The 25,058-nt window shown below is 43.0% G+C and overlaps 1 protein-coding gene across 1 annotated transcript; it reads right to left on the reverse strand.

Moving 5' to 3' along the window:
• Positions 1-22,396, reverse strand: UNC93A (unc-93 homolog A). Its single transcript, XM_053382397.1, has 8 exons — positions 22,032-22,396; positions 21,141-21,322; positions 19,678-19,907; positions 17,690-17,818; positions 16,248-16,459; positions 14,127-14,262; positions 11,972-12,103; positions 1-282 (listed from the first exon to the last, which is right to left on the reverse strand). The coding sequence occupies exons 1-8, from the start codon at positions 22,116-22,118 to the stop codon at positions 5-7; spliced, it is 1,386 nt and encodes a 461-aa protein (XP_053238372.1). The 5' UTR covers positions 22,119-22,396; the 3' UTR covers positions 1-4.
• Between the last annotated feature and the right edge of the window lie 2,662 nt (positions 22,397-25,058).

Here is a 25,058-nt window from a genome sequence, read left to right on the forward strand (position 1 = left end):
TGGGCTACAAATGGGTTTGCGGATCTTTCTCGCCTAGTTCGTTTGGCTCCTGCTTTGAGATACTGGGTAGTTCAGGACCAGGAGAGGACTGTGATTCCAGGTGCTCGACTGCTGCATAGCATACCATGGCCACCACCAGTACAGCCAGCACAATATAAAGTTTGACGCTGACACTTAAGAACGTGCTGTAACCAAAGGCGATGACAAACCCCAGGGACTCCCACAGGCGATAATTAGCAAAGGCAGCCTCCTTGTGCTTTTCAAATAACACTCCATAGAGAGCTGTAAACAAATGGAAAGAGAAGAATTAGGCAAAACCTTATGTTTGAAACCTAAATCTGACACCCATCTAGGTCTGTAACTGTAGCAGCAGTAGCTAACCCTCTTTCTCCCCGGAAAAGGTCATGCTGCAAGAAAATACATGATGAATGTCTTCTCTTTTGTACCAGGAAGCTGCTTAGGATCACACAACGTTGTAGCTTAAACCATATACTGCTGGGTTTTGAGTTTACTGTGAACAGGTCCATCGCCAGGCAACAGTGGTCCAGGGACATTAAAAAACGATCTTTGTTCCTTGGTGTGGGAAATCTCTCTCCCCTGCTTTTGGAGGGCGACAGCTTCAGCCGGTGTAAGGGGCAGAGACACAAGAGCTGCAATGCTCAAGAGTTCCTTGTGAAGGATTGTTAAACCACTCAGAGAATTGTAGCTCTGAGTGGAGGAAAACAGGGGCACCCTGATAAGTGGCATCACAATTCTTTAAATGTATTGTGTGAATATGGCCAATGTTATCCATGCTCCTAGCAGTATCTTTAAAACAGTGCTACTTGGAATCCTTACGCATGCAAACTATGGGCTCTGTTGCTGCAGGAATGAATATATGAACTAACCCATGATGACATCAGGCAGTTCATGTCTAAAAAACAGATAGGGGTGTGGTAAGATCTGCTTTCAGTTCTGGTATGTAATATACAGAGGCTGAATAACTTCCCGGGATGATCCACATGTCAAATGGAAGTGCCTATGTTTATAATTAACCTGTTAGAAATGCTACATTGGGGAGGCTGCTGGCTAGAACATCTGTTCTACTTTTAAGAATGCAAGAGCTGCTGGATCAGGCCAAAGGCCTAATCTAGCACTACTCTTCTCATAGTAGCCAGCCAGATACCCGTGAGAAGCCATTAAGCAGGACCTGAATGCTACAGCCTCTACTTGTGATTCCTAGCAACTGATACCCTCTAAGAGCGAAGGCAGAACATGCTCAGGCTCTAACATGTCCAGGGCTCTTTTTACATCCTGCTGAAGAGGATAATAATGGTGTTTTTCAGGCCCATGCAACTTTTTAAACAGCATAGACTCATAGAATTGTAGAGTTGGAGACTTCCGGTTAGCGCCAGCGCTTAATGGCGGATTTCTCCCGGAGCTCCGGGAGAGATCTGCTTCGTAGGTTCGGGTCCTGTCAGCTACGGCGGAGCGGGGACCCCCCAAAATCACAGGCGCGTAGCCTGTGAACTGGAGACTCGGCGGGCACCTTTGCGCCCCCCCGACGCTGTGAAATAGCCTTTTTAAAGGCTGCGGATCAGCGGAGGGTGTGTGGAGCGGTGCTGAGAGTCGTCTTCACCCAGCCTGCGAAGCGAAGCCGCGTCGCCATTAGCGGAGAGCGCTGACTTCTTCCAGTGAATTTGGATTAAAAGGAACATCTATCCGTGAGTAGGATTGACTGCTAAGATATAATTGGGCACTAAAATTAAAGAAATTGGATACCGAGACGGACAAGCACCAAAAAGGAAGTCTGCTTTCCGTTCTGTAGCAAGATCAAAGCGAAAGGCATTTCAGCTGTAACTGCCCGAAAGGAGAGTGGTGGGAACTAATAAATCCATCACCAAGTAAAGAACTCCCTCCCCGAAGGCAGGAGGGGGGGGGAGAAGATTTTAAAGTGTTTTCCTGCCATTTTAAAAGAAATTGAGTTATTCACCGCTGCTCCTGTACCTGGGGATCGGACTGCCGGAGAAAAGGCACCGGCTAAGGATTGTTGATATAAGAAGGCAAAAAAGTATCTTTAACTGACTTTGGCTACTCTCAACCTGAAACATTTATTTTGTTGCACAGTAAAGCTATTTGCAGGACATTATTGACTTGGATTCTTTAGAAAGAGAAAGAACAATAGAAAAGAACTTTGTTTATTTTCTGGAGAGTGGGGGACTAAATTTAAAAGTAAAGAACTGACTGTACGCCCTCTAGAGGACTTATACATTGTTTCAGCAACAAGTGGAGCTTAAAATCTGAGAACTTTTGTCTGACAGCTCAAGAGTGTGGGAATGACCTTGAGTAAAAGACTTTGTTATGGCAGATGGTAAAGAGAAATCTCACAAGAAAGAGGATTTACAAGAAACAACCTTGAGATCTGGCAGACAATACAAAATTGAATCTTTTATGCAAAGAAGGGCTTCTGTATCAGGAGCCCCTGGAACTACAGTTATTCCAAAGGCAAAAGTGAAAATAATGTCTTCAGAAGAATCCTTTGCTAAGGTATTGGAGAAGATAAATGACTCTTTAGAGGAATTAAAAAAGCAAGGTGCAGAAACCAAAGTACAAGTTGCTGAAACAAATAAGAAAATTGAAGAAATCTCTGGGAAAATTGATTCAAATACAAAAAGTATAACTGACCTTGGGAATAAAGTGAACTCAAATGCAGAAGCAATTGGGAAACTATTGGAAGAATCATCTACAACAAGAAAGATAGCTGAGGAAGCTAAAGAAATTGCAACTGCTGCTGAGGGAAAGTTTCCACCAGTGTTCAAGAAACTAGATGAATATGAACTGGCACTTTCTATGCAGGATATGCAACGCAAGGAGAGGAACCTAAGGATCAGACTTGTGCCGGAAAAGGAAGAAGACAACCTGGTGGACTATTTGACAAAAGAATTCTCTGACTTTTGGAAGCAGGAGCTGAATAAAGAAGAATTTAAGATAGAAAGTGCATTCAGACTGGGAGCAAGGCAGAGGAAGAACAGACCCAGAGACTGTTTAATAACTCTGAGATCAAAGGAGGAACGGGACAAAATACTGAACCTGCATTACCAAACAACCCTTCGAATTGAAGATTTTCACATTGAGATTTTTAAAGATATTCCCAAAAGCATTTTGGACGCAAGAGGACACTACAAGGACCTGGTGATACTGCTGAAAAGGAACTACATTCAATTCAGGTGGGAGTTCCCCCAAGGCTTGTCTTTTAAATACAAGGGGAAGAAAAGAAGAATAAAGACAGTGAGTGATAAAGACAAGTTCTTGGGAGAACACGAAGAAGACCTACAGAAAGAGACGTTTCCAGGGCAAGGGCATCCTTCACTAGATACGGACACGGAACCACCGACAAACGAGGAACAAAAACTGGGAGCTGTAGGAGGAAAGAGTAAATAACCCCATCATGGCTCTGCAACTTCTAACCTGGAATTGTAACGGTTTGAACATTCCCAGAAAAAGGAAAAATATATTTCATGCTCTAAAGAAAGACCAATTGGACTTGATTTGCTTACAAGAGACCCATGTGACAAGAGCACATAGGAAACTATTAATAAATAAAAGACTGGGACAAGAATTTATATCTTCAGACAGAGTAAAAAAGAGAGGAGTAGTGATTTATGCAAAGGAAAAGCTGCAACCGAAACAAATCTTCAAAGATGACCAAGGAAGATATTTGGCAATTGAAATCCAATTTCAAGGAGAAAAGTATCTGATAGTGGGAGTTTATGCGCCAAATGAAGGGAAAGCTGAATTTTTCAAGAAGTTGCATGAGACTTTGATGGATTACATGGATTATAATTTAATTATGATGGGAGACATGAATGGAGTGGTTTCAACAAATATGGACAAAGCACAAAGACAGGTAGTAACAAAAGATGGAAGACTACCAAAGACCTTTTTTGAAATGACTGACAATATGGATTTGATAGACATTTGGAGAACAAAACACCCATTAGAAAGAGAGGGAACCTTCTTTTCTGAAGCCAAAATGACATGGACAAGGATTGACCAAATTTGGGTGACTAGCAGTATGGCGCAGAACATAAAGAGAGTGGAAATCTGCCCAAAAACTTTCTCCGACCATAATGCAGTAAAGATGGTGATGAGGCAAACAACAACTGGCTCCTTCAGATGGAGAATGAATGACACTTTACTTAGAGATGAGGAGATTTGCAAGAAGGCCCAAAAAACTTTGAAAGACTATTTTGAAATCAATCTAAGGACTAAAGTAGAAAAAAGAATAGTATGGGACGCAAGTAAAGCCGTGATGAGAGGGTTTCTGATACAACAAAATACATTAAAGAAAAGAAAACAAAATGAGAGGAAGGAAAAAATCCTGGAAAAGATAAAAGAAGGGGAAAAGAAACTAAGATCGAAGCCAAAATCACAAGAGATTTTAAGAGAAATAAAATTTTATCAAACACAATATATGGAACTGACGAATCAAGAATTAGAGTGGAAAATTAAGCAAATGAGACAAAAGACTTTTGAATCTGCTGACAAATGTGGCAAGCTATTGGCTTGGCAAATAAAGAAGAGACAAAAACTCAACACGGTAACAAATATAGAAGTGGAAGGAAAGAATATAAGCAACCCAGCTGAAATCAGGAACTGTTTTCAGAACTACTTTAGACAACTTTACACACAAGGGCCACAAAAAGAAACAGATATACAACAATTCCTCGAGAAAAATGGGCTGAAAAAGATTTCGCAGGAAAGCAAGACAATTTTGAACCAGGAGATATCAGCACAGGAAATAGAAGATGCCATTCAAAACATGGCGTTGGGCAAATCACCTGGACCGGATGGACTGACTTCCAAATATTACAAAGTCTTGAAGGAAGGGCTTATACAACCTTTGAAGGAAGTCTGCAACGAGATCATGGAGGGGAGGAAGGCACCCGATACGTGGAGAGAGGCCTATATTACACTTATACCAAAGACAGAGATTGAAAAGACCCAACTTAAGAACTACCGACCCATCTCGTTACTAAATGTGGATTACAAAATCTTTGCTGATGTTTTAGCAAAGAGACTGAAAAGAGTTTCGATGGAGGAGATTCACGGGGACCAAGCGGGCTTTCTCCCGAAAAGGCATTTGTCGGACAATGTAAGGAATATAATTGACATTTTGGAGAAGTTGGAAGTGAATATAAATACTAAGGCTGTTTTGATATTTGTGGACGCCGAGAAAGCCTTTGACAACATTTCTTGGAGCTTTATGTTGAAGAACCTCCGGGGGATGGGGGTAGGCCAAGGGTTTGAGAATGGTATAGGTGCAATTTATTCTGAACAGAAAGCAAAATTAATTGTAAATAATGTGGTTACAGAAGAGTTCAAGATTGAAAAAGGGACACGACAGGGGTGCCCTATCTCCCCATTACTTTTTATATCGGTCCTGGAGGTTTTGCTTAATATGATTAGGAGGGACCAGTTGGTTAAAGGGATTCAGGTCGGAGCTAAACAATACAAACTGAGAGCATTTGCAGATGACCTAGTACTTACATTGCAAGAGCCAGAAGCTAGTACGAAAAGAGTTCTGGAAATAATCCAAGAGTTTGGTCAATTGGCAGGATTTAAATTGAATAAATCAAAAACAAAGGTATTGGAGAAAAATCTAACACAGGTTGAAAAAGAAAGGTTTCAGAATGAGACAGGGTTGACTGTGGTTAAAAAAGTGAAATACTTGGGTATAAACATGACAGCTAAGAATGTGAATTTATTTAAAGATAATTATGAAAAAACTTGGACAGAAGTGAAAAAAGACTTGGAGATTTGGTCAAATTTAAAGCTTTCCTTGTTAGGTCGAATTGCAGTCATAAAGATGAATGTATTGCCAAGAATGTTGTTTTTGTTTCAAGCATTGCAAATAATGGATAAAATGGACTGTTTCAAGAAGTGGCAAAAAGACATATCTAAATTTGTCTGGCAGGGCAAAAAGCCCAGAATTAAATTTAAGATATTAACGGATTCAAAGGAAAGAGGGGGGTTTGCCCTGCCAGACTTCAAACTGTACTATGAAGCGGCAGCTTTCTGCTGGCTGAAAGAATGGCTGCTTCTTGAAAACACAGACATTTTGGATTTGGAAGGTTTTAACAATATTTTTGGGTGGCATGCATATTTGTGGTATGACAAGGTTAAAGCACATAAAAGTTTTAAAAACCATATTGTCAGAAAAGCACTATTAAATGTCTGGGTCAGATATAAAGACTTGCTGGAAAACAAAACTCCAAGGTGGCTATCGCCAATGGAAGCAAAGGCTGTTAAAAAGTCTAATATGGAGTCAAAGTGGCCAAGATACTGGGAAATCTTGGAAAAGGAAGGGGACAAATTGAGATTGCAGAGTTTTGAAAAATTAAAAGGGAAGGTGAGAGATTGGTTGCACTATCATCAAATAAATGAAGTGTTTAAAATGGACAGTAAAATTGGCTTCCAGGTGGAAAAATCAAAATTGGAGACAGAACTGTTAGAACCCAGTACTAGAAATTTGTCAAAAATGTATAATTTGCTGCTGAAATGGAATACACAGGATGAAACGGTTAAATCAAGTATGATTAAATGGGCTCAGGACATGGGTCATAATATCATGTTTGCTGACTGGGAAAAGTTGTGGACCACCGGGATGAAATTTACGGCATGCAATGCCTTAAGAGAAAATATTATGAAAATGATCTATAGGTGGTACATAACCCCAGTCAAGCTTGCAAAGATTTACCATTTGCCTGATAATAAATGTTGGAAATGTAAAGAAAAGGAAGGTACATTTTTTCACCTTTGGTGGACGTGCCCGAAGATTAAGGCATTCTGGGAAATGATCTATAATGAACTTAAAAAGGTATTTAAATATACTTTCACCAAGAAACCAGAGGCCTTTCTCTTGGGTATTGTCGGCCAAGGGGTGTTAAAGACAGATACAACTTTTTTCATGTATGCTACAACAGCAGCTAGAATACTTATTGCGAAGTACTGGAAGACGCAAGATTTACCCACACTGGAAGAATGGCAGATGAAGGTGATAGACTACATGGGCTTGGCAGAAATGACGAGCAGAATCCGAAACCAGGGAAGAGAAGCAGCGCAAGAAGATTGGAAAAAGTTTAAGGACTATTTAAAGAAATACTACAAAATTAATGAGAGTTAGAATGATGCTGGATTGGAAAGTAAATGGTTACTATTAGTAATGGTTAAGACAAGGAGAATAAGGAAGATTAGTTTGAATTTTTATTAAAATAAGGGAAGATTTGCTGAGTAAATGATAAGAACTTGGAATACAGAGAAGGGAGGCATGAGGAAGTCGGGGAAGAAAGGTGTAAGAAACTAAGATATGAAATGGTACATGTTTTTTGTTTTGATTGTGTTTTTTGTTTGTTTATGTATTTGTTATATGTTTGTGTCGTTATAAAAATCTGTAATAAAAAATTATTATAAAAAAAAAAAAAGAATTGTAGAGTTGGAAGGGACCGCAAGCAGGGCCGTCTTTAGCAGATGCGATGCCAGGGTGCAAATATCCGCCCAGTGCCCCCAAATTACCACGGATAGTGTTGGGGTGGCCATAGCTGTGCACTGCCAGCCATTGGGGGGGGCACAACTCTCCCCCATGCTGCTGCGGGAGAGCGATCCCCGCAGAGGCTTGGGAGGGAAGCTGCATGCCCGCCATCCATATGGTGTGCAGGGAAAGGGGAGGCCGTCAGCAAAGTCGCGCAGCTCCCCCACTTGCTGGGGCGCCCCTGAGAGGCCAGCGCTCTGGCCTGACGCACCACTAAGCCCTATGGGAAAGATGGCTCTGACCGCAAGGGTCATCTAGTCCAACCCCCTGCAATGCAGGAATCTTTTGCCCAACATGGGGTTCGAACCCACAACACAACTACTGCAAAACTCCAGCATGGAAGATGCTTGTGTGTGCATAATAGTATGCATATTATTACACATGAAGCAGCTCTTATAGAAGAACAAATGAAATAAAACAGATTTAACTTACAATACAGTGAGGTGCCAAAATATGACACATGCTTTTGGATAGATGAATCTGAAAATGTGGAGTAGGGCAAGGATTCAGGCATTTTCCATTAAAATCCTTTAGGGGGAGCCCTTGGTCAATATTCCAGAGATCTCCTGGAACAGCTACTTGCTTAAACCCTGATAGGAGTTAAATTTTCAGTCTCTAGAATTCTCTTTGGAACTTTGTAATGAAACTCTGTTAAAGTAAGAGCTGAGTCATGTAACTGATAATTAAACTGAGCAGCTCATGCCTACCTCACTTTGTGTGTAATTCAAAAGCACAGGGTTTAATTTGAATTCTGCTGTGGAACCTGTTTTCAATGGCAGACCTGTGCCCTCCAGTGTGAAGTAATAATTAGGAAGAGTGGAGCTCTGAGCACGTGTGGAGTGTTTCTTTCTTAGAAGCAGCAAAGATAAGATACAGCTTCCACAATGGATCAAGTACCACAGGCTACTGTTTTTGGTGTGTTTTTTTTGAATGGTAGAAGAAGCAGCGGTTGATAATTGCAAGGCACTCTGCACATGTTCACAAATCTTCTGTTGATTATTTAGGGCTAGTCCTATCTCGAGTTATCATTTTATATTTACTGCATGGAGTTTCAACTTCAGCTGACTTGAGCTGAGCTTCTTATTATTTCTTCGCATTTCCCAGATCCAAGAACTAGTACCTATATCGAGTTCTGGGGTTCTGCTCCCATGTTCTGGAGTTGAACCTTGGCTCAAAAGAAGGCCTGCATATCCCTTAACAATGTACTGTATTTTTCGCTCTATAAGATGCACCAGACCATAAGACGCACCTAGCTTTTGGAGGAGGAAAACAAGAAAAAAATATTCTGAATCTCAGAAGCCAGAACAGCAAGAGGGACTGCTGCGCAGCGAAAGCAGAGATCCCTCTTGCTGTTCTGGCTTCTGGGATAGCTGCGCAGCCTGCATTCGCTCCATAAGACGCACACCCATTTCCCCTTACTTTTTAGGAGGGAAAAAGTGAGTCTTATAGAGCAAAAAATATGGTACTTTTTAACAGAGGATTTCCTTTAAGCAAAGTGCTGCCTCCTGTTCAGAAGAATACAGATACAAGTTTGTAAAGGCATACCCTCCAACATTTCTCTGACAAAAATAGGGATGTCCAGTGCTATTTTTGCTAGAAAAAGAGGTGCTGGAACTCACCATAAACACATCCCTCATAGAATGGCAATAGTGCCTACCTGAGAGTTGCTGGAAATGAGTTCTGGTGAGTTCCAGCTGAAAAAAACACCTGGGGATGTCTTATTCCATACCCTCCAACATTTCTCCAATGAAAATAGAGATGCCCTACCATACCTTCCAATGTTTCTCTGATGAAAATAGGGACATCCTGGGGAAAGTGGGACATTCTGGGATTAAATCAGAAACCAGGACAGCTACTGTAAATCTGGGACTGTCCCTGGAAAATATGGACACTTGGAGGGTCTGTAAAGGATGTCCCTTTCCCCAATAACTTCATAAGCTTAGTCATATCCTCAACATTCAGTAGAACTTCTCCAAGTCCAGAACTTCTACATATGCTTCTACATATCACATAGTTCTGTAATGTGCAAAAAGAAGGAATAGATCACAGCCACCATATCTCCATGTAAGGCCAAGACCTTCCCTAACCTGATAGACTCCAGGCATTGTTGGACTGCAACCTCCATCAGATGCAGGTACTTGGCCAATAGTCAGGGGCAGTAGTCTAGCAACATCTGGAGGGAAGGCTTGCTTTATGCTTCCTGGTTTGTTGAGCGTTCATCCTGATTTGCTTACAAGGTGCTTATGCTTCTTACAATTCATCATGTGTTCATTCCACACTTTTCAGTGCATTTCCTCATCACTTTCCAAACAGCTCGAGCTTTAACGCACTTTAAATGTGTAAGTCTGAAGTCTTGCTATGTGCTCGAAGCCTTGAACCCCTCCTGCAAAATACTTGCGGTCTGGACCGGAGGCACCTGGAAGTGTAGTTAAGCCCTTAGCATGACCTCATCTAACCTGTATGTAATCCTTGCTTGGTTCAGCTTTGTTGTTGTCAAAAGACTCTCTTGCCCTGACATTCCCAGGAAATGAGAGAGAATGTATGTAAGGTGGTACTTTTTAATGGAGCAAGATCTGTTGGTGAGGTGTACAAGTGCTTGTATTTCGCCTGTGTAAGCAGCGTGGTGACATATTTAACCACCATAACTAATTAGCTTAGGATTTATTCCTTGGATGACAGTGTAAATATTTCAACATACAAAAGGTCTTTCTAGCCGTTAATCTTTATTTTTTCTTATGCAATGTTATTTTAATCTCCATGACCCTCCCCTCACACACAGCAGGGATAATAAACATTTCAATTAGCTCCTGGTTATCAGATACAGTGGATTCTCGAACTTAATCCATTCCAGAAATCTGTTCAATTCCTGAAACTGTTCGAAAACTGAGGCACGGCTTCCGACTGGCTGCAGGAGCTTCCTGCGCTCAAGCAAAAGCCGCATTGGACATTTGGCTTCCGAAAAACATTTGAAAATTGGAATGGGAGTCGATTTATTGGTCAACTAAGCCGTTTGAGAACCAAGGTTCCACTGTATTCCTTTTGACTTAGCACACAGCCTGCATTTGAGGATTTCTTTCAAACCTTTGCTCTCTGGTCACATCCACAGTACATATTTAAAGCAAATGGCTTCCTGCAAAGAATCCTGGGAACTGTCATTTACAGAGCTACAGTTCCCAGTACCCTTAAACTACAGTTCCTGGGATTCTTTGGGGAAAGTCATGTGCTTGAAATGTGTGGCATGGCTGTGCTCTCTATGTATACAAATGAATACCATCTGTGGTAAGTGGTAATAATAAGAGAGTATTTCTTCATTGCTTATGAATGCAAGCCCAGAGGAATAAAGGAAGGGGCTTAATTTCCTGACACATAGGTATTAAATTACAGGTGTTGAATTGGGTTATGCATAACACCTGTGGCTTAATGCCAGTGCTGTGAGCTTCTGTCAGGAGTCTATACATGCCCAACTATCATTACTTGGAAAGCTGTGATGGTTCTTCTTCCTATTGTACATGGAAGATCATTTGGGGTACTTTGCATGGCATCAGTGAACAGGTCTGATACAACCCTCTTTTAAGGGTCTCTTTTTGTCCACATCTGATGCTTTTAGTTGTTGCCAGAAAAGCACCTAAGCCATTTGTCATTCCATATAGCCAGTGCTTTTTTTCTGGGGGTATGCATACCCCTAAACATTTTGTGAACCTTTGTACTTCTGTCCATTTACTGTATTTGTTTTTCCCAGTTTGAACTATAAAATGGTGATTTTCTTGAGTCAAAATGAGAGTACCCTTAAACAGCATACCTGTTTTGGACCCAGGACTCAGCTACATTAGTCAAATTACAACATTAAAAATGTGGTATAACACTGTGACACCAGATGGTGCTGTAGAGCTGAAATCACAACTCAGTGATATTTTCCATTGTGAGCTTTACAACGGGTTGTTTTTTTAAAAATAGCTGTGTAGATCTAGCCCCAGTCTTTCAACTCTTTCTGCCAAAGTGCATTCTACTCGGACATATCTCAGGAGCTTCCAGACAGGTGCTCCTCATGCACAAAAATGTTTCACGGCATCCATGCGATGTCAGCATAGAATGCCAGCCAGCATAGAAGTGCCCACCCCACCACTTAATTCAAGTTACCCTTTCTAGGGAAAATCTAATAGTTTTTAATTTTTATTTTAATAGCTATTACCAACTCCCATTTGCAACAGTCAGTTTGCAATATTATGCCCCCATCTGGAAGCACTGATAGTTACTGGAGTCTAGAGAATCTGCTTTCAGTGAGACTAAGGCCACAGAGTCCCATGCACACTTTCCTCAGAGTAAACCCCATTGATCCCAGTGGAACTGACTTTCATAGAGTTGTGCTTCTGCTGCCAGTCTTCCATGATAGAAAAGGCTTACCATTGGTCTGCGTCTGCCAGATAGCATCAGCCACACCCCACAGGGCAGGGAATACGAAGAACAGGGCAAGGTGGCTTGGGCGAGGTTTCCAGAGCAATAGTCCTATTATGCAGGCAAGGTTGAGAACTCCACCTGGAAGATGATGAAAGATTGAGAGAAAACAATAATGAGTTTCAGAAGTAGGCCATTTCAGATAGTGAGAATTATATAGCTGCACCAGGCCAAAGTCCACATTGCCCATTAGTTTCCAACAGTGGCAGCCGCCCAGGTGACATTGGAAGCAAAGAAGCAGGATCAGCACCCTGGCTATAGTATAAAGATGAAGCAACCAACCACCTGGGATGTCAAAATTCCAGCTACATAAATGTTTCGGAGAGCCAACAGAGTGCACAGAGGGGCAATGAGGCTGCTTAGGAGCACATTGGCTGGGCAATGTACCCTGCCGTTCAGGAAACAAATCAAGAGTCTTCTCCTTTCCATTGGCCCCCAAGGTCACAGAGGTAAGGACCCGCTATCTCTTCTGCTGGTTGCCTGGAGGAAACAAACCTTGAGTCCTGGTTCAGATGACATGTTGGCTAAGCCAAACCACAGCTTAGCTCACCATGGTGTTGCAGCAGGAGGATTGTGGGCAGGAGCCACAATCTCTTCTTTGGGGTCTCTCATGCCCACCCATTCCTGCTTGGCTTGGCTTAGCCTAACAAGCCAGCCAGCCCATTGTCAAGGCAAGTAATTTAGTCCTGGCATATAATGGGCACCTGTCAGCCTAATGACATGGGTGAAGTAGGCAGCAAAATGCCAGCTGATTTCTTCTTTATCCAGGATGTGTAGTTGGGAACATTTCTCTTAAGTCATATTAGATGTGAAGTACATTCAGTTTGGAGAATGTGCAGAGGTAGCTCATTAAAAAAAAAAAGTCCAGTGAAACATGAGAAATTGAACCCCAAGACATAATTTGCCAGCAGTGCCAAGTTCCCCAAATGTTTCTTCATAGTCTGCCCTCCCTCCCTGACGTTGGTCAGATTAGTGCCTTAGCAAGTGCTGCCAGTTGACCCTATAAATTATACTATTGTCAGATCAGCACCTCCAAAAGGGACAGGCAAATACGTAACATATTGCTTCATGACTTCAGAAGCCATGACACCTCCCTGTTCAGGGAATGCCAGTCATTAGATGAAAGGAAGGGAACCTTCTTCTCCCCTGTCCAAGATGCTGGGATGGGATTTGTTTGTGGGTCATTTCATTCGGGATTATGCAGTATAAATCAGTATACCATGCAACCACTCCAAGAACCCCATGTGGTCACACAAAAGTAAAGTTTCAGAGGTAAGAAATACAAAGGGGACCTGCAGCAAAAATGTTGCTGTGTGGAGAACTTCTGCTCAGATTTCCAACCAACCAGCCACGTTATTTTCTAGGATCCTCTATTCCATCTCCATTTTGCATTCCCTGTTCCCCCTCTTAGCCGTCAGTGAGCATTCCACACCAACTGAGCATGCTCAGGATGACATTGACTATTGTGTTCTGTTGGCACAAGGATTTCCACTTATGCGATGGAACTCTTTCTCCTTTCCTCATGCACACTGTGCCCTCTCCAAATCTGCCCTGAAGGGTTCGGAGAACCCCCAGAACACATTTAGGGGGTGCACAGGGGGAGGAGAGGGGGGAACATTTTGTTGCACAAGAATAAATCTTTTCCTGACAGAATGTGTTTGTTAATATTACATTGGATACAACCCTCAGTCCTCAATGGACTGTTTTGGGGTCCCCACCCTCAAATTTATTTTTTTATCCTTTTGCAAACCAACTCTGTGCAAATACCACTCTCTTGTGTGAGACTAGTGCTGTTTTGACTGCTTCAGAACTGGCACCCAGAGAATTGAGATTGCTATTAGTATATGTGATTCATGAGTTGAGAACCACCTTCTGTGTTAGAAATGCTGAGACTTTCTCTGAAGTGACTGAGCAAAGAGACATATTTGAAATTCAAATTGGCCAAGACTGTTTCATTCCCAGTAATGAGGGGGAGAATCCTCATCTGGACTGATCATGTTTTTAGCCAGTTCTTCATTAAATTATACCCCCTGCCTCTTAGTATGAGCACACCCAATTTTTCACACTAGATGAGCCCCCCGGTCCTCCGTTAGCCTTTACATACCCATTGCAAATAGAATTTTTCTGCCAGTAAATTGGGAAATCTTCCCAAAGAGCAGGGAGCAGAGTGAATTTGCAGCCGAGAAGCAGATCATCACATAGCCGACAAAATTTATCCCAAGGGCACAGGTCACATAGGACTAGAGAAAAAGAGAAAGACACACAGGGGCACATGGCATTATTATTCAACGCGGCAACATTGATTCTGTCATCTGAGGCTTAGGGCTTCGTGTCTATTTCTGAGTGCTGGGTGAATATTCATACAGAGAAGATGCGATCAATAAAGCACAGCTCTGTGCCTTGCTGTAGGGCCTCCAGATTTAATGTGTGCGCCTGCTGTGCAGTGATGGAGCTGAGAGACGGGGGGGGGGGGATAATTTGCTCATGTGCCGTACATGTTATCAAATGCTAAAGCAGCAGAAGAACTGGGGAAATGTAGGGGGAGGAGTTGACACACAGCGCTTCCAGGCTGTCACTATTTTGGGGTGGGATTCAATCACATACCACCAGTAAGTTCAGGTTGGGCAACAATAATTGATTTGGAAGGTCTTGCATAACATGCCTGCTTCCCCCAAAGATGGGATTTTTTGCAGTAAGGAAAGTGATGGGGAAATGCACTGGGATCTAGGATAACACTTGCCAGTAACATCATAAACAGGCTGCCTGGAAGTGTCCATAAGGTAGATGATTGCCAACCATATGAGTAGCTCTTTGGCTTCCTGGACATCAGAGTATGATGCATTTAATCAGATGGAGACCACAGAAGCAATATGCTAGTACTAAAAATATGGCTAAGATCTGCATCATTAAAACAAAAAAAGCACCATAAGACCTGCTTGTATGCTCACTTATAGCTACCAGTAAGCTCACATTAACCTTGTATCTTTTTGATACTGTACCTGTGCATGCCCATTCAGGGTATGCAAACTGTCAGCCAGCTAGATTTGTGTGACTATAGGGCTGTTTAGGAGGCAATGCAAGGGCTACCCAAATATGAAATACCTCTGTGATTTGCAAGGCACTCTGGGTTGGGGGACAATATGGACAATAAATTAATAAAGCAAATACATCAATATGGCAGGCAGAAAGATGCCTTTCTTCTCTAGGCTTGATGCCAGAGGCATGGCCAGCAGAGAGGAATCTGCAGAGGAGGAGGAAGAGGCAGAGGGAATAGAAGCTTGATTCTTTCACACAACGAAAGTGAGTTAAGCCCTTCTCGCTATGGAATGCTGCCTGTAGTTTTCGTAGCAGCACAGAGATGAAGGAGCAGGATGCAGGTGGTAGGAGGGAGTTGGATTCAACTTCCGAGGAGGAGTAATTGGCTGCACCAGAGTCTCCAAGAAGAAGGAGGCGGAGCAAGCAATTAGAACCAAGGAGGACCAGCAGGAAGCGAGGGTGGGCCTGGGGTATATCTGGCCTTGGGAAGGGCAGGAAGCCAGTTGAGTCAACTGACTCCGACAGTGAGCTGTGGGAAACTCGGATTGCTGGAAGTCTGTTATTGCTAATAAACCTCAACTAGTTAAACTGCCAACATGTTGTGTCTTGTGTGAGAGAAGTGATAAACCTGACACTTGACTTCTAACCCATGGCAATTGCTCCTTGTATCAATGTTTCCCCATCCAGATCCAACTCCCTCTGATCCCTGCAGCACCAAGTGGTTGTCCGCTCCCTCTTCCCCTCAGCGGGTCACATGAGAACATAACAAGAGCATCATAAGAGCCAAAGGTCCATTTAATCCAGCATCCTGTTCTCACCCTGGCCAACCAGATGCCTGTGAGAAGCCCACAAGCAGGACATGAGTGACAACAGGACCTTTAGAAAGTATTGGAGCCACATGGGATTTATTTGACTTCTGATGGCACATGATTTTCATCAGGTCTCTCTTGGTGGACCTACTGGTGTGTTTTGTTTGATTCCTGCTCTTCCTGGCTAATGGCTTCTAAAACACTTTCTTCACTGACTCCAGAGGCTTCTTGGGCAGGTTTCAGGTATTCTCAGTAGGGCATCTATCTGTAGTGGGAGGTGAGACTCAAGAGTCCTGAGTGTCCCATGAACATTTCCCCATGTATTCATTGAAGAACTCAGGGTAGGTGATGTGACAACCGCATTTCGCTCGCGTTCCTACCTTGGTGTAGTCACCAGCAAGGAATCCTTGTTCAAACCCGCTGTACATGGTCAGGGGAATCAGGAGACACTGGCGTTTATCTTTAAGATGCCGAAATGTTGCCATGAAAGTGAAGCACAAGGAAGGTGTCTCCTTTTTCTCACCCTCTGCTTGGTCGTCTGTGATCCGATCCAGAAAAATAGCAACTAGCAACACAGCCAGCACCCCACTGCCTGGATGCATTGGAATAAGAACCAAGTCCCAAAGTGACAAGCAATTCATAGATTTATTCTCAGAGCTCAGTTATGGGTTTAGAATACTCAGTCAACAAGTGTCTTTAAATTCAGCCCTAGAGGCCAAGAGAGTTTAAATAAAATTAACTGTTTTGAAGTCTCTGTCTTCAATATCAGGGCATCCACCATGAACAGCAAACTGTGCTCTGCTGTGTCATTTGTGCTATGGCAGCTGGAAAAACCAACTGTGCTGTTGCATAAGACAGATTTCTTACCCTTCCAGGTCAGAGGTTAAAGAGAGATCAGCATGGGGGCACCATGATTGCATCTGTCAACATTGCCTCTAGATGAATTTGTTTCCTGAGCCTCTGGCTTCAGAATTAGTGACAGTCTTTTCCAAAGCACATGTGAAGAGGGAAATTATACTATGGAACTGGAATGTTAGACTTTATTTCATTAACTGAGGCCTGAATCACTCATCGGCAAAGATATGCCATACAATTTACAGCTGAAACGAATATTAATGAATACGCCAAATTTGCTGAACTTTCCTGTTAAGTTCTGAGTGGGAAAATTCATATTCAAAATCTGAATCAACAATTTGGAAGATGAAATCTTGACCCGAAAAATTAAAATTTGAAGGCTTTGGAACTGTTAGTATTTTCTGACAGTTATAATTTTGCCTGGGGGCCTCTATCATAACCAGTCCTAGATTTTGCAGATTGAAAGCTGTCAAATACTAAAAATCACTGAATGTTGTTTATTAAATGCTGTAAGATTTTTTAAGTGAGTTACAAGACAGCGATCAAAAACAGTTAAATTATGTTGCATACCATAAAATACTGTCAAATATGATATATTACAAATGGTTTTCCAGGGAAAAAAGCACATCAAGGGGTTCTTAGATGATAAAATCAATAATGGCAGACAAAGGTCCATGAAACACACTTTGCTCACCACTCCGTTTCGTCCTCTTCAATGACCATCCAAAGTGAAATGTTGGAGATGATCTGGTGCACACCTTCTATGCTATATGTTAAAGCTTTAACAGCTAACATTTTAACAGTTGTGGCTTTCCACAAAGAATCCTTGGACATGTTGTTCACTTCTGTTTATTTAGGCATTTGATGGCTAAAAGACATTGTTCCTGGCATACCTGAGATAACTGTTCTTAGGTGATATCAATTGAAATAGCAAGCAAACAAACAAATGGTGTCTGGAAGCACTTACCTGTGTAGATTCCCAGCAGAGTGTAGATTAAGGTATCGTGTGGTTTTTTCTGAGCCACAGTGCTGTTTGTGGCATTTACCCCCGTGCAATGTTCTGCACCACAGCACAGATCTGCATCTGAGTGTTCCACTAGGCCATAGGAAAAAGAAAAGAGAAGTAGTTGTTAGTCGTCAAAATCAAGACCATAAATTCAAGCATACATCCGCAATGGATTTCAATCTGTGTTCCAAAAAACCCTGAGGTAGGTACTTCAAAATCTGATCGAGGTTCTCATCACCAATGAAATCAATAATGGTGGACAGGCTGCTTGAGAGGCAATAATGGAACTTGTCCAGGAATCCTTTGCAACACACAGAAATGCCATAGCCAATTGACAGGGTTCCTTTAGTGGACAAATCCATGTGGAAGCAGCTGCTTGAGCAGCAGGGCATTTGATGTGCCCCATCAATGTATAACTGGTCACTGTTGTGCCCTCTGCACTTCAAAGATCAGGACCATCTAAATTGCCCTTTCTGGTCCTATAAGTTCTGACAGTGCTGTAGGGAGCTCACTTGGACTGGCATGAACAACAGTGTAAAAGCCAGATACCGCTTCAGAGAATGCTACTTCTGTTCTTTAAGCTTTGCTATTTCATACAGTATTGGTATTTCGCAGTTTCAAAGTAACCGTGCCTTTGAGCCATGATCAAATGTTTCGATCCCTTGCCAGTCTTCAAGGACATTACCAGCATTTTCTAATCTCCTAGCAGTAACTTTTGGTTTGGTCAGCCAGTGGAGTTTTATCCCCTTAAACTAGCTTAAGTCTGCAGTTGTGAGACAGGCTTTCGCCCCCTATATAGTTCCGGTGGCATTTAGCCCTAATCTGTCCCTTGAGGCAGCCTGCTTTTATTGTTATCCCTGGATTTGTTTCTAACCGGCCTACTCCACCTGGCCTGAGTTAACAACCACTGCCCAGTTAATCCTTTAACTCCTGTGCTGAACACACACACACACACACACACAACAACAACAACAACAACAAAACCATAGACTGAATAGTAGAAGACCTAGAATATCATGTTGGAAGGGACCCCAACCTCCTGTAATGCAGGAATCTCAGCTAAAGCATCCATGACAGATGGCCATCTAACCTCTGCTTAAAAACTTCCAAAAAGGAGAGTCCACCACCATCCGAAGGAGTCCATTTCACTAGACCTCTTCCCAATGCTCTAGGAAGCTGTCCACAGGAACTGCAACCTGGACACCCACGCCAATAAGAAAACAATCCTTTAAGTGGGTTTAATAGTTTAGATCCTCAAATAATTGAACAGGAGGTATTTTCCTGCCCTCCCTCCCCTGCAGCCACACTGAGGGTTGGTGGTGTCAGAATGCCCTCCAGAGTAATGTAGCTAGGTTATGGGGGCTGCTGGAAGAGGGGAGAATCACGCTAGACTTTGGTTATTCCATTATCCTTAAAATTGCATCTATACTACTGTATCTGATACAGTATCACAGGTTTTTTTAAAAACCATGAAAAAGTGGTTTTATTTATCAGCAGCACTTCCAAAGGCAGATATAGGCAAGGACGTGGTACCCTGTGGTAATATCATAAAAAAGTAAGGCTGTCGTCGCGTAGCCCTCATTGGAGGATCTGTAGTGCCACATCAGAATCCTGGATTTTCATGAAGTCAGAGTGAAAAGGTAGTTGCAATGTGTGAGAGGAGGAAGATGCCAGAGGTTACCAGGAGGGTGGTTTGTGCGTAAGGGCAGGGTGCACAAATGGAAGAGGTAGGATGCAAGGACATGGGAGCGAAGGGGAGAGCAAAGCAGGACTGTAGAACAGAAGAGAGAAGCAGCTTCAGAAACGGGGCTGGGAGGGTGGCATGGGGTGGGATGGGCAAGCTCTAGGCAGGGTTCATATGGGGGGGTGGCAGGGGAGCTGGCAAGTGGTGTAAGCAGGGACACAGCCCCCAGGGTGTGTGTGTGTGTGTGTGTATATATAATATTTACCTTGGTTGGGTGTCTGCTCAAATACAAGGGATGATATAAGATTTCCCCATACTCCAGAGGACTGGAATATCAGAAAGAATATTCCAAAGTACTGGTTGACAATATCTTTCCCAATTTTCCCTGCTTTCCGAGCATATGAGTTTCCAGCGATGGTGAGATATGTGCACTTGGCTGACCAGAGTGGTGCTCCTCCCAGCCCCAAGATCATAGATGTGGGGATCAGTGTGTACCTGCAAAAAAACACGTTATTTAGATATCTCTTTTAAGCTGCTAGCATTCTTGAAAGAAAGGCCAAAGACAGCTTGTTACACCATTAAATTCAAGATGAATTGCTCAAATGTTTACCCCTATACTATAAGGAGACGTATTCATGTGATATAAGAGCCGTAAGGAGCTAGATTGTATTGAGGGTTTGCTTTTAACTCCCTGATTATCATATTTTAAGCAATATTCAGAATTCATGTTTGTCTAATACATGATAGACTGAGACCTCAATATGCATTGGACTTTTCACCAGGAAGTTTTTTCCCAGGTCTAGGAGACAGAGCATAATTGTGTATCAGGTTCATTTCAAGTTAAGTGGGGGTGGGAGACTGAAATAAGCTCATGCAGCTCTCAACAGAGTGATTTGAAAACCACAACATTAAAGCTGCACTCATATACCCAATGGAACCATTCTGCATATCTCTGCTAAAAGGGCTGGGTCAGCTTTGGGATTCTTTGGAGCAAGAGGAACACCATTCTCCAGCCTTCTCTCTGTGTGTCTCATTATAATGGACTCTAGTTCAGATTAGGGGTGGTATCAATTCTGACCACAAAACAGTCATAAAGAAGCCTACTGGAAAGAGCTGTTTCTCTTCCTTTTGTGGATGCATATTTTGGAGGCAAGTTTGTATTGGATGGTCACAGGGAAGCTCCTGGAAATTGGAACAGTGGCTGTGTGGCAATGGCCCACTCCCTAGTGGCAGCCATAATGTGGACAGTGGCTCACTCTGTGGCTCGCTCACATTGCGTTATGGGATATTTCCACACCACTGTGAGATATTACTGGCAGGGACCCAGAAACCACCCACCTTATAGAAGCTGCTTTACATATTACAGCAGGTTGGGGGACCTGTGGCCATCCAGATGTTGCTGGACAACAGCACCTGCCATCCTTGATGATCGACCGTGCCAGCTGGAACTGACAAGTATTGGAGTCCATCAACATCTGGAGGGCTGAGGGCCCCCCACCTCTGTATTGCAGTCACCACAAAGAATTAAGATATGAAGATTTTCTGCTCATATAATCCCCCTCGCCCAACATGGTTTTCAGCCTTGCAGTGATGCCACAGTCATTCTATGGACAAAAGTCTGGCTGTTTACTCAGTATCTGAACCTTTCTACACTGGAGTTTGGATGGAAGTAGACCACAGTCCCCAAATATATGGCACATCTTATCGGAAGTAGGCTAGCAGCATTACCAGCTGGCGTAGAAGTTTCCCAAAGAATATGTGATGTAGCAGCACATGGAGCCCACAATGGTCCACTTGCACCCAAGCTTCTTAATGAGGATCGGTGGGAGAAACATGGAGGAGAGGATAAGGGCTGCATAGACAACACTCAGAGAGGCAACGCCCAGGCCTTCTTGAGAGTGGAGGCTGCTCTATAGAGACAAAATGAAATGGAATCAAAAGCTTTGCAATACATAAGGGGACTTTGACTGACCGGGGTGGGTGGGAGAGAGAGAAGTCAGCAAGACTTTAAGACAAGGACTTAAGTGGAGCATTTGGAAGCACAAACACTGCAAAGGACAATGGAAATACTAAGGATACTATGGAGAGCAAGAGAGACATGCATGACACCTTGAGCTCATTGGAGGAAGAAATATTAAAATAAGTTAAAAACCATTTTTAGAACAAATGTCCAACGGGGACATGACAAAAGTCTATAAACTGACGCATGGTGTCAAAGAAGTTGATAGGAGGGAGAAAGGTTTCTCCTTCTGTCATTATATCAGACTCTTCTAGCTCCGGCTGGTAGGAGGTTCAGGGGAGACAAAAGAAATGCATAATTTGATAATGCAATTCATTGCTAGAAGGAGTGATGGCCACTAGCTTAAAAGAGAACTAGGCAAAATCATGGGAGCATTGTATCTCAGCAGGGCTGTTGACTTCCAAAGGTCTCTAGGGTGCTAGACTAGACAGACCCTTAACCTGATCCAGAAGTTTGTGTGATCTCCAGGGATTTCTCTTCTGTTATGGAAGACCCATGCTATCTTTCACTGGGCTAGCATCCCTGTTGCATTATATCCCCACAGATCATCTTCAAAGATACCCCCTTCAAATGTGCACTCCACGACAAGGTCCACCTACCTGCAAGCTCTGGAGCCCTCCATAAGCAGTAAATAGAAACAAGAATCCAACCGAAACCAGAATAATATTCTTCAGATGCTTCTCCATTTTCGGGTCCCACAAGATTTGTTTATTGCAAGGTTTTAGGTGTTCACTGAATCATTCCAGATGGGGAGTCCAGGGAAGGGGGAGAAATGACAGCCAAGCCACAACTTTGCTTCTCCTGTAATGCAAAAATGTCAAGTCAACCATCTGGGCTAAAGCCAATGAACTTTACCTTCTCCAGCATTGAAAATGCCTTAGGAACTTGTTACTTATTCATTTGTTCTGTTAGACGAAAAGGGTTTTAAAGATGACTTGATTATTTGCATAATTTGTGCCCTTTAACACCCAGTTACAAAGTGTGTTCAATAGCAATAGCGTTTTTCATATTGCTCTTTCGCAACATAACAGTGCGAAGAGCTGGCACCGAGGAATGAATGCCTTTTGAGTAGCATGTGGGTGGGATATAGTTACAGGTTAGCCATAAAGGGAAGTGACTGAAAGGTCACTTGGAAGACCTGATTGCTTGATTGCTTGCAAGGGAGGTATCTCTCTATTAATAATCCAGAATCTTAATATGACAGGGTAACAGGGCACTGTCATTCCTTCTGGGCAACAACCACTGCAGATTCACTGCATGCAAAAATAAGGATAGTCCATGAAATCATAATCTATCTCCCTCTCCTGCAACTAGGGGCAATTCCTCACTGTTTCTCAGTTTTCCAATCTTAAATTCAGTTCTCTACTTTTCCAGATCAGTTTGAGAGTATAATTATTTTTTTAAAATAAAAACTCCCATGAAAATACATCGGCATTTTAGTACAAATTTCTTCTAGTGCACAGTTTTGCTAAGACGTTTTATGTACAATGCATGTTTGTATGTTGTTATCACTAATATATGTGTTTTATACGCACTGTGCCCTAGTATGTGCATTTTTGTACATAATACTTGGCTGGAGAAAGACATTGCAAAACTTTGAGAAGTGTGATTTTTGAAGGATGCCTGTGTTTTATTTCCCGTATTGTTTCGAAAAGCGCAAATTAGATTAGTTTGCCTTTAAACGTGAACTGGATGAAAATTATTCCCTGTTTTTTTGGGGGGAAAGCTATGTGCTTTCAATGTATGGCACCTGTGTGTATGAAAGTTATTCATTGGGAAGAGCCCCACCTCCTCCAGTGCCATGCCCTCTATTTTTGGTGTTCAGACTTCAGCTGCTGCTGCTTATTAAACCAAAATGACACACCACACACACACACACCACACAAATGGTATTTGCAGGCTAGGGGGGAAATTTTGAGGCCTGCAGAAGTACAAAAAACATTTAGAGAGAAACAACCCAAAGTGGGGGAACCCCCCCCCAACAGCCCACTAGAGCAGGCATAGGCAAACTCAGCCCTCCAGATGTTTTGGAACTACAGCTCCCATCATCCCTAGCTAACAGGACCAGTGGTCAGGGTTGATGGGAGTTCTGGTCCCAAAACATCTGGAGGGCTGAGTTTGCCTATGTCTGCACTAGAGACTGTATGCTCATTGGTTTTGGAATTCTGACTGTTGGGGGTCCAGCAGGACAGATGAAAGATTGGTGGGGAGGGACAATGGAATGGAGGGGCTGGAAACCTGACAAGGAAGTGCTGTACCCCATACTGCAATATTTTGTTGTAGGCTCTACTTGTTCGTAGATTTAACTATTCCACTGTATCTTTCAATCTTCTAAAGCAGGGGTAGGCAACCTAAGGCCCGTGGGCTGGATGTGGCCCAATCGCCTTCCCAATCCGGCCCACGGACGGTCCGGGAATCAGCATGTTTTTACATGAGTAGAATGTGTGCTTTTATTTAAAATGCATCTCTGGGTTATTTGTGGGGCATAGGAATTCATTTTTTTTCCTTTCAAAATATAGTCCAGCCCCCCACATGGTCTGAAGGTCGGTGGACCTGCCCATGGCTGAAAAAGGTTGCTGACCCCTGTTAAATCTAAAGGAACAATGTTTGTAAACAGTGGCACCAAAAGGGCTATGACATGGAAGGAATAGCAGTCCTACCCACTTTATGCATTGGATAAAGTGGCCCCAAGCCCATAAACAACTATGCTGCAATAAATTGACTAAGTGTTTAAAGTGCCACAGGACTTTTGATTGCTTTTGCAACAACAGACTGGCAGGAATTTCCTATACAGGGTGGAATCTCCTTGGGGAATACCAAGTGGGCAGCCAATGAAATGGCCACTAGAGGGCAGCACGGTGTTGCTTTTCAGCAATGCAGGCTGAAGGGTAAAGAAAATCAGCCTTTGCTCCAATATTTGAGATTCCAAGATGAGGCAGGACTCCGGAGTTTCCTTCGGTTGCAACTACACTGTCCAAACAGGCAAAATGCAGCTTTCCAACCAGAGGATATCCTGTTAATACATAGTTAAAGTGACTTGACATGTTCTTGCTCCCTTCTCCAATTCATCAGCTGCTGCTTTAAGAGAGTGGGCAATGAACTCAATGACACGACGACAGCCCAAATGTTACTCAAGAGTTGTGTGTGCGGGAGATGCGGGCTGGTGGCAGCCACATGTTGGAAGGCTTCAAAAAAAGGGATTTGGCAGGTTTGTGGAGGGTAAGACTATTGATGGCCACAAGCCATGACAGCTGTGCTCTGATTCTGTACTTCTGGGTACCAGTTGCTGGAAGCTGCAGGAAGAGAGTGTGGCTTTGTGCTCAGGTCCTGCTTGTGGGCTTCCCGCAGGCATGTCATTGGCCACCGTAAGAACAGGATGCTGGGATAGATGGGCTTATGTCTCCTGAAGTTAAAAGGTAAAGGGACCCCTGACCATTAGGTCCAGTCGTGACTGACTCTGGGGTTGCGGCGCTCATCTCGCTTTATTGGCTGAGGGAGCCGGCGTACAGCTTCCAGGTCATGTGGTGAGCATGACTAAGCCGTTTCTGGCGAACCAGAGCAGCGCACAGAAACACCGTTCACCTTCCCGCCAGAGCGGTACCTATTATCTACTTGCACTTCGTGCT

This window comes from Podarcis raffonei, chromosome 3 (genome assembly GCF_027172205.1).
Source record: "Podarcis raffonei isolate rPodRaf1 chromosome 3, rPodRaf1.pri, whole genome shotgun sequence".
NCBI lineage: Eukaryota > Metazoa > Chordata > Lepidosauria > Squamata > Lacertidae > Podarcis > Podarcis raffonei.